Raw genomic sequence first — 10,229 nt, 5'->3', positions numbered from 1 at the left:
ACAAAACCTAAACATTTTTTGTTTTACACCCACAAGGGCCCAAAATCTTCCTTCTTATTTATTCACTTATATATGTTCCCAAACATATTATGATAGATCAAATAATAATTCAAAGTCCAAAATTTCGTTATGGACAAAAATACAAGCAATTCACCAGTACTGAAGTTGCTACAAAAACTGGAATCTTCCCCAGCCTAGAAATCCAACAAAGCTTCGCCTCCTTTTCTCTATCAAATTTTTGCAGCTGCTGCTTCTCTCCAATGGAGCTGAATTTTGGACACCCTCTAGTTCTTGAGCAGATGAACAACTTTCAAGAAGGAACCATTTCTGTTTGAGCCACGGAAATTAAAGTGTTGAAGCTCCAAGCATGACAGTCGGATTCTTGCAGATTTCGAAGCTGCTGTGATGTTTCGAAGATCTGGAAATATTTAACCATTAGTTCATTCTGAATTTTTGATATGTTATGAAAGAGACGATGAGGAACAACTTCAATGAAGAAAGCATGCTGATCTGAACAATAGAAAATGGAGTTTCGAAGCTCACAACAAATCTGACGGGTTGACAGAAAAATAATAACCAGTCATTCATCATACCTGAATTTCTTGAGTTATACAGCTCCGAGGGATCTCAATTTTGGATATGTTGTAGTTCACAAGTTAAGGAACAACTTCGCTGAAGAAAGTTTGTTGATCTAAGCAAGAGCAAATGGAGGTTTTGAAGCTCACAACAGGTCTGACGTGTTGACAGACAAATGATGCACAATCACTCGTCGTACCTGAATTTCTAGAGTTGTACTGATCTGATGGCTCTCAAATTTGGATATGTTGTAGATAAGGAATTAAAGAACAACTTTCATGAAGCCAACTTTGTGATTCGAGCTACAGATGATGGTCTTATATTGAAAACCAATTCCGGGTGTTAGGGGAAATGAAAAACAATTCCACCAAAGAAACATCATTATGATGTTTCATCATTATGGTGTTTTCATCATTATGATGCTTTCATCATTGTGATGCTTCCATCATTGTGATGCTTCCATTATGATTGTAATGCACCAACGGTTACACCCTCTATCATAGCAGTATGTGTGTGTATCTCCCTATAGTCATCCTGTGCAAGACTATCGTAGTCAGATGGCTTTCCATAAAACAGCTACCAACCGTTACACCTTCTGCAATTCCACTTATTCGGGCCTAGCAACCTTCATAAACAAAATATATGAAGAAAAAGTCCGGGGCTACCACTTAGAAAACAAAAGAATGAAGTTTTGGTACTTACGACATGGACTATTAGCAAGACACCTCATTCGTCAACTCCCTCGACTAGAGACTTGGGGGACTCCCACCATATGCTACTACGCCTTGGTACTCAAAAGTTCGTGACTACTCAGTGACTTGGATTTTTCAAGTCTCCAACCGAGAAGTTTTTCTCACTCGGGAAATTAAGGGAACACTACCTCAAACTACATGCTTCACTCACAAAGCTTCAACAATACAGGTTTCAACAAAAGCAAAAATTCAAAGAACTTTATGAAGAAGGCTTTGGTGTATTTAACACAATATGTTGAAATGAAGCAAAGCTTATTTATTAATATTTTCGATAAGCCACAAATATGTACATATACATGAGTCAAAATAAACAAACAAAAGGGAGCCTTCACAAAGGTTGCTTAGGGGAAGTCTCAGCAGTCGGTAGAGCCCCAGAAAGAGAAAGCACCGGAGGGTGGTTATCCGGAGCCTCAGTACTTGACAAAACCCCAGAAGGAGGAGGCATTGGAGGTTCATCATTTGAAGCTTCATTACCAGGTACAACCCTAGAGGACGAAGGCAATAAATGCCTTTGGAACAAACCCACAAACCGCTGATGATCAAGTAAAACCTTACCATCAGATTCCTTCATCTGGTCAAGTTTCCTCTTCATGTTTGTAGCATAGTCATGGGCGAGCCGGTGCAACTGCTTATTCTCATGCTTGAGCCCTCTAATCTCCTGTTTGAGACTCATCACTTCAGCAGCTAATGATTCAACTTGGCGGGTTCTAGCAAATAGGCGTTGGGCCATATTAGACACAGAACCTGCACACTGAACACTAAGAGCCAGAGAGTCCTTAACAGCCAACTCATCAGACCGTTTGGAAAGTAGTCTGTTATCTTTGGGAGTGAGAAGGTTCCTGGCCACCACTGCAGCGGTCATATCATTCTTCATCACAGAATCCCCAACGGTAAGAGGACCAGTAGGGGATATGAAGGATGGGCGCCATATGTTGTCTGGAGAAGGCGTGGCTGTCTCTTCTCCAAGGTTCAAGTCAAAACGACGGTCGGAGGGTCCAGACATTTTCAAATGTGTTGAAGAAGGAAGAGGTCAGACAAATCAAGATCTTAGAAGTGCAAGAAATGAGCTTCTACTGGTAGAGATTCAAGTGTGCTGTGGAACTTAATGCCAGCCTCTATAAAAATCTGCACTCGACGGAGCTTCAGAAATCGAAGAGGCGTTTGCTTTCTCAAAAGCTGGGCTGCTCAGAGACCACGAGGGCCGATCTCAGAAATCGAAGAGGCGTTTGCTTTCTCAAAAGCTGGGCTGCTCAGAGACCACGAGGGCCGATCTCAGAAATCGAAGAAGCACCTGCTTTTTCAGCCTCGTCAGCACCTGTCACATGCACACTCAGCTTTGCGGAAATTACGGGCAATCTGTCGAAGATTTCTGGTGAAGTAGAAAGCACGTGAATCTTACTGTTCAATCACCGCTCTCCATATGCACCATCAACTCCTCGGGTACCACATATAACTTTGTCAAAGATCTCTGACAAAGTTTAGGCACGAGAATTTCGAAGTTCCAGCTACCCTACTATTACCCATAAGGGTAAAGGAACAGCACCACTGCTTGACAACTGGAAAGTCCCTATGTGTGTCGACCTCCGTGTTTTGCGGCAAGACAGGTTGGCAAGAACGTCCAACCTTTACTCACATTCGAGAAAAGACTCCCAACATAATTACTTTCTCAAAAACCGGAGTAGCACCGCTTTCCGAATCTCGAGAGTCAGATCCTCGACGGGATTGCTTGTTCGAAAACCGAAGAGGCACAACTCTCAGAACTTCGAGAGCCAGATTTCCTTAGATAAAGCTTGTCTGTAATCTTCACACGTAATATCAGCTTTCCAGATACCACATACCACTTTTTCAAAGTGCTCTGACAAAATTAAAACACGTGAAGCTGGCAGCTCCCACTACATTGCTGTGACCAAGAAGGGTAAAGGAATAGCATTACTACTTGTTATTGGGAAATCCCTATATACATTGACCTCCCTCCTCAACGGACAGGCAAACCTGCAAAAATGCTCAACCCTTTCTCGCATTCGAAAAGGCACCCTCAACATAACCTCTCGAAATACTCAGCTTTATTTCCCCCCGATAATACCTCAGCAAATAAGCCACACCAAGAACAAGAGTATCTCATATCATCAGGGTCGAAAGCAAGAGTATCCCATATCATGCTTTCTCCCTGTCTTTGTCTTTGTCCTTGTCCACACCTGCAGGACAAGGAGAAAGAGAGCAGTCAGTCGGAACCTGAAATCAAACCTCCAATTTGGAACTGACTGCCTGGAGCCTTTGCCTGGTCGCTTACTTAGCATTGCTCTCGAGTACTCATCCTCAACTGCTATCAAGGTCACGAATTCCACCGGCAAATACCTCATGACAGTTGATCAGATATTGGCTCTTTACACTGAAGCTGCCAAGCGTGAATGAGTCACTATGAAGGAATGTTCTGAAGGACCATTTAAATGCAAAGGTTGCACACCACTTCTGCCATGCAAAAGATTGAAGCAGAAGGTTCAACGGTGGGCTGAAACAGATCACTACAGCACGACACCTTTCCATACCACATTCATTATTCCGTCAACAGCAATAGTATCCCATATCATCAAGGTCGAACGTACTCTAGATTTGATGGACTTGTTTTGACCCTCAAATTTTTGAGTCGGCCTTATACTCTGAAGGGCACCAGAAAACCCTCCAGCACAGTTCAAGAATAAGCCTGTGGAAAGTTACTTCTTCAAAAGCAAAAGTATCTCATATCATCTCTTATCCATTTGCTTCTCCTTATCCTGGCAGTTGAATGAGAGACAAGGAGAATGAGAACAATCAACCGGAAGCCGAAGTCAAACCTCTGCTCCTGGTTTGCTTACTTGGAAGTTTGACTGCTTACCTTGTCTGTCACCTCTTTCGGCAGATCTCCTAGCTCGGCGACTTGGGGGACTCCTACCATAGGGTTTGTATCGCACTTGACCAAGCCCGAAACTACAAGTAAGCTTCAAGTGAAATTGATACATTACCTTGTGCGTCAACATCAGCTAAATACACCATTCCCGGATGGAGGAAAGGTACTTCCAGAGAAGGGCAGATGAAGATCAGACCACACTTCGGTACTTAGAAGTTTCGTGATTACTCAAGGGATTGGATCTTACAAGTCCCCAACCGAGGAGTTTCCCTCACTCGGGAACTTAGGGGAACACTGTTTGTACCATACTTGACCAATCCCGAAACTACCGAGCACCGGCCAACGCTATACTGTCAAGGACCCAGAAGAGTTCCCCTCCGACCAGGAGGCCAATCACTACTCGACACGTGTCAAGATTAGAAGCCAATCAGAGCGCAGCACGTGTCGACATCAAGAACCAATCACAACATGACACATGTCAATGTGACAAAGCTACAAGTTTTTCTATAAATAGGGGTCATTCCCCCACAATATTGCCTAATGCCATTTTGTGTTAAATCATTCACAAGAACTCACTAAATTGAGAGCTTGATCCTTTGTACTTGTGTAAGCCCTTCACTACTAATAAGAACTCCTCTACTCCGTGGACGTAGCCAATCTGGGTGAACCACGTACATCCTGTGTTTGCTTCTCTGTCTCTATTCATTTACGTACTTATCCTCACTAGTGACTGAAGCAACCAAGCAACCAAGCGAAGGTCACAAAACCTGACACTTTCTGTTGTTCCAAGACCTCCGGTTTTGTGCATCAACAAGTACTACAGTCTAGACGTATTCATATTCACTTGTAAGTGAAAAGTCTTAGATTCGATTCTTGCCAAAGTTGAATTTGAACCATATTCCATTGTGAGGCTAAGCTCAACCATCATCCTTAGTGTAGGTAATATTGTTTGTTAAAAAAATCAACAAAATTAAAATATTTTATTCTGAAAAAGTAAAAAAAATCTGATCAAATGTCATGCAATTCAAATTTAAGAAAAAAAATATAAAATCTTTATTTGGTATTAATCCTTGAATGAATTTAGGGAGGAATTATTAATTTTAGTATTCATAGTACTAAAATTTGTCCTTCAATGAAGGTATTCAAAGTAATAAAGTTTCACTCCAAAATTTTGTTCACAGAGAGACATACGAAGCTAGTGTTGATCGATGCCTTGATAGGGGGATAAATTTTGGTCAATAAATCAATTCAAATACTCAGCATTAGTGATAAAAGGTCCATAATTATAAAGATTTTTTCATTTAATGGTAGGATTCAAGAATAATACATGGGGGATTAAACTGCACAAACAATCAAATCAGACAAGCTCATTGGAGGAAGTAACTGGACAACGGAAGCTGTGCTGTGATCTCCTTGAAGCTTCTGTTCAGGCTGCGAAGCGCTTGAATGTGCGGTTCATCTTCCTCTACAGGTATTATTTTCGCAAAACTTCCTTCTTCTAGGTAGTCTACTGCGCGATTCGCAGCTTCAAGTCCCGTCACGTAAGTTTTCTCCTGTCGAGGAAATGCAGCAAAGCATATGTCTTCAGTCTTTTTGTTTATGCTTATCTTGAACCAGGAAGATGGGAATGATATAGTTTGTTTGAGACTTTGAGTCTAACCTGTGACCATGAACCATGTCGGGTTATAATCCAGTCTCCCGCCATGAACAAGTTCTGGAAAGATGTAGCCCCACGCATCATGTCCTTATATGAACCTATTACGAGAGGACACAACAGCGAAGAAAGATGATGCATTCCAGGATCAATGATAACAACAAAGATACAGCTGCGGTCTGCTCTGATTTGAAGGATCATTGAAAAATCTTTGATTTCCCAACTGAGTTCTCATGTAGTTTATGTAAAGTAGACTTTAGTGCAATTTACTTACCTATACAAAAATGTGTACACAATCGTACCTAAACAATTGAATACCTATAACAAGATGGCATAGGTGATAGGTCATGACATGAAAACTCTTACCGGGAAAGAAGTGAGGTAATGATTTTGGAAATCTGCCAATCTTCTTGTTTGTCACAGTAACATTCTTGAAGTCTTTAATGTACTTTGACAGGTAGGATACTGCTCGAGAGACTATTTGCTCATCTTTCAGTGGCAACAACTCGTTGGCGCGATACTACTCAAGAGACATTTGGAACAACAAAGGATAAGATTTTACCTCTAAAGCAGACTGAGAATAATCACAAGATGAGAGGGGAAAAAATTAGGAACATAGATACTCACAAAATCAGCTTGTAACACTGTTACCGAACTATCTTTATGATCGTCATAGATTGCATTCAAATCAAAGAAAGTCCAACCAAATGAATCGTCAAATCCGGAGCAAGCATTGCATGCATTTGGAATGTTAACCTGGTTAGGTGTGAAGTTTACGAAAAGAATCAGATCTGTCAAATAGTAACGGAAAAATACCATTTTACCAGCTTTGTTTACAGAAAGCTAAGTCAGACTGCCAACTAATAAGGTAGGTACTAGATTCCGTATTAAAAAAAAACGAAAGCAAAGGAGAAATCAGAGCTCAGAAGTGATCACAAAAACTTCATAAAACTTTCCTGCTAATAATAAAGAGGAGAATAAATGTATACATCAAAAAGCAGTTAAGATAAGGAAGCTATGTTAAAGACTTTCGCTGCACTCACCTTCCTATCAAGCCAAAGCTTAACAGAGAGTGCATCAATGCTAGCCAAGTTCAAGACTTTGAGAAACTCCTCCCTTGTACACAACACTGCACTATACAGAACTCAAGTACTGCCAATTAAGGTAGAATAGCAGGTCTAGGTTTAATTGAAGCTCTACGATGCATTTTGCAGTTTTAAACAATAATATATCTCGAAAAAAGTTATCATGTGTGCTGTAGTTTGAGTGCAGTTGTAACATTATTGCTGCAATACCAATGTATAGTTTTCTAACCAAATCCAAAGGAATGCATTTCAAATAAACATTGGATAGAAGAGAAAATAATTTAAACATCCTGATATTCGTAAGATACCTGTTTTCAATAATTTTTTGGAGTGTGGATATTCCAATAGCTAAGACAACTGCATCAGCATTATAAACTCCTCCATTGCAAACTACTTCTGAAATAGAACCAGTTTCCTCATTAAGCACAAAGTCTGTTAATTGCATACCCTTCTCGAATTTGCAACCTTTAGTTGTCAAAGACTCCATCCATGGCTTGAAAATCCTTTCTCTACTTGTTCCACGACACAAAACGAGATCAAAATTTTTCTACACCCATCAATATATTACGATTTAATTAGATAACGAAAAAGGAAAGAAACAAAAGATAATGCTCAACAGTGAGAAACGAATTTTGACCAAAAAAAAAAACAGTGAGAAATGAATGCAAAAAACCTCTCTTACTCTAGAAAAGTAACTAAACATATCAAACCTGGTGAGCAAAGATGTAGGATAGTAAACCAAGAGTTGCGGCAGCACTACATTGTTCAGCCGGTGCAGAAAGACCCACTTGAATCAATGGTGATAAGACATTCTGATAAAGGTTTTCCGAACATCCAAACTGCTTAAAAAGCTCCCTTGCAGTAACTACCAGTGAAACCTCTTACTTAGACTTAGCTTTGAGTGTTTTCAGTGCACGTAAAAAATAATTTTCCGAATAATGGAACCCATAGTTTGTGATATAGAGGGCCTACTTGCATCGTATTTTCTCCAGGCTGTATCTGTGTTGTCAAAATCGATCACTGTAAAGAAAATGCAGAGATAAATTCATCAGTGCAGGAATTGTGAGATGTGTAGGACTACCTTCAACAATTTCTTCCAACAGCTTCTCATATATACAATTGTTTAGGACTTCCTACTAGCTCCTTCGACAGATAAACGTGTGCTGATTAAGCATTAAACTTTTTAAATCTAGATCTTAGATTTTAGTATGAGACATACCTGCAGCTGTTAAGGGAAGTGAAGTTAATCTATCAACCAATGGCAGCTGAGCAAACTGCAAACAATGCCAACTCTATTGATTAACACTATGCTGCTAAACTTTTTCACCGGAACAAGGAATGAATCTATGATTCATAAGGTTGCGACCGTACAAGCAAACTATACCTGTGTATAGTATAAGGTTCCAAATGGTGCTGGCAATTGAGGAAGGTCCTGAAATACCGGAAACTCAGCCTGAAGAACATTACTGCCTCCGTTAACACATTTCAAAACTTCTAACTCAATCTCAAGTTTTAAAACAATAACAAGAAACCAATCACCGAGCATTGCTCAAACACTAAAAATGTAAACAAATGTAGATTAACTTACCTCCAACCCTTCTGCTGAATATTGTGCAAACTTTGTCCAGTTAGTAAAGGGTTTGATACCTAGCTCATCAACAAGGCTAAAAATATTCCGGAAAGGATACCAATTACCTACAAAACACAGCAGAATTCAAATGCTGACATCATTTATCAGAATTCAATTCAACAATCCCTACGTTGAGCTTCTCAAAAATCAAAAAGGGTATCTGCCAAATTAAGATTCGAAAAGAAACCCAGTTTCCAAAATCCATTATAAAAAACAAAAGATTGCTTCTTTTACCGCGCTGGATACCAATTTCATGAAGTACGCCCAAGCCACTACCTTGTTCGATAACAGTAACATCAAAACCCTGCAAATGAAATACCAAAATACGGTATATTTCAGAGAGACGGACAAGCAACTTACTACTAATCACAGCGATATCCTAACTTATCATCTAATCACCTACTAGCCCAAACATATGCGCAGTTTTATCACAAAAGCATCGGTGCAATTACTAGTAGTCGAACCATTCATCATATATTGCATCGTATGCGTGGATTGAGGTGGGAATGATTCTCACAGTCTTCCACAAACATAGAGAGATAGAAAGAGAAACCTGGTTGCAGAGGTGGTGAGCAGCGCCGAGGCCAGCCCAGCCAGAGCCAACAACGACAACCTTCTTCTTTTCCTTGTCGTTTGGGCCCCCAATTGCAGCGTGGGCTTGCCCAGAAGAAGCTCTGCAACGGAACCCACTTCGGCTTCTGGGAGAGAAGCAGGATGAAGTCCGCGAGGAGGTCGGTGTCGGGCATGTCAGAGTCAGCCTCCAACAGGCAGCCAACGACATCGTTCGAGTTTCCAGTACGGCGCACTTTCAAAGGCTACCGAGTTCCCCACGCTTCGAGTAACTGACGTGCAAAAGAGATATCCAGGAGGGATGTGAGGCGCCAAGAGCCGGTTAATTTGGGCGGACCCCACAAGGAATACATACGAAAATTAATGGTAGTAATGAAAAGGTAATTAGATTAGATTAGGCTTTGAAAAAAAAATTAGATTAGTATTTTTTTCATTTGAAAAAAATTTAAGGTCCTCGAATTGTAAGTTTAAGTCCGATCTCAGCTTTTGCCTCACTTATCCATGGGATTTCTCCGATATTCCAGTAAAATGCTCAATAAGGCATAAGTTTTAGTATCATAAGTGTTTCTTTACAGAATTGCTCACGAACTTGATCAATTACTCTTTTCGCTCATTACAATACTGTAGTATTATCAGAAAGACGGGTCATATATCCACTTCCAACAACATTGATATTGTCCTCAACTTGTTAATTACCATTGTACAATCCGTCAACTTGTTAATTACCACTGTACAATCCGTTTACTTGTTAATTACCCCTGTACATTCCGTCAGCTGTAGGGTTTCATCACAAAAGGCACCTACACAATCCGTCAGGTGTGGCATTTTATCACAAAAAAACCTCGAGGCTAGTTAGAATAGGGTAATCCTATTTAAATTGGTTTTCTCCTTTCTCTCTAACCAATGTGAAATTCTACAAATACTTGTATGCTTTTAGCCGAATCTTGATTCATTATAAAAAATTTGAAATATCTTATAAAATTTGAAATATCTGATACTTTATAACACCAAACAATTTTTTTTTTTTTTTGTAACTGACACATCCGGCTGGTTTGGTATTGTTGTGCTTTGAAAAAAA

General features: G+C 40.0%; 1 protein-coding gene and 1 long non-coding RNA gene across 4 annotated transcripts; both read right to left on the bottom strand.

Annotated features, from left to right (window-relative positions):
• Window positions 1-221: 221 nt before the first annotated feature.
• LOC139196459 (uncharacterized) lies at window positions 222-696 on the bottom strand. The gene is made up of 2 exons (XR_011581381.1): window positions 594-696; window positions 222-418 (listed from the first exon to the last, which is right to left on the bottom strand). It is a non-coding gene; the product is annotated as an uncharacterized lncRNA (long non-coding RNA).
• Window positions 697-5,492: 4,796 nt separating this feature from the next.
• On the bottom strand, window positions 5,493-9,459 carry LOC103440874 (uncharacterized). 3 transcript variants are annotated; one of them, XM_029102209.2, is made up of 13 exons: window positions 9,135-9,459; window positions 8,816-8,885; window positions 8,540-8,646; window positions 8,336-8,404; window positions 8,171-8,225; window positions 7,924-7,971; window positions 7,662-7,816; window positions 7,260-7,498; window positions 6,910-7,000; window positions 6,494-6,622; window positions 6,233-6,386; window positions 5,873-5,967; window positions 5,493-5,765 (listed from the first exon to the last, which is right to left on the bottom strand). In XM_029102209.2, exons 1-13 carry the CDS (start codon window positions 9,360-9,362, stop codon window positions 5,580-5,582), a joined length of 1,626 nt encoding a protein of 541 aa, XP_028958042.2. In that variant the 5' UTR covers window positions 9,363-9,459; the 3' UTR covers window positions 5,493-5,579. The 3 variants fall into 3 exon arrangements, with proteins under 3 accessions (XP_028958042.2, XP_028958043.2, XP_028958044.2); XM_029102210.2 differs by having other exon boundaries at window positions 8,858-8,885; window positions 9,135-9,458; XM_029102211.2 differs by lacking the exon at window positions 5,873-5,967 and having other exon boundaries at window positions 5,493-5,872; window positions 9,135-9,458.
• Between the last annotated feature and the right edge of the window lie 770 nt (window positions 9,460-10,229).

This window comes from Malus domestica, chromosome 05 (genome assembly GCF_042453785.1).
Source record: "Malus domestica chromosome 05, GDT2T_hap1".
Lineage (NCBI taxonomy): Eukaryota > Viridiplantae > Streptophyta > Magnoliopsida > Rosales > Rosaceae > Malus > Malus domestica.
This window is presented reverse-complemented; position numbering and strand designations above follow the sequence as displayed.

Bases quoted from the DNA above. Each gene is read 5' to 3' on its own strand.
- LOC103440874 (XM_029102209.2), bottom strand. From the start codon at position 9,362: ATGTCGTTGGCTGCCTGTTGGAGGCTGACTCTGACATGCCCGACACCG. The intron at 8,886-9,134 runs GTTTCTCTTTCT...TTTCATTTGCAG, and splicing joins CTCACCACCTCTGCAACCAG to GGTTTTGATGTTACTGTTAT. The intron at 7,817-7,923 runs GTAGGCCCTCTA...TTTCACTGGTAG, and splicing joins CTGGAGAAAATACGATGCAA to TTACTGCAAGGGAGCTTTTT.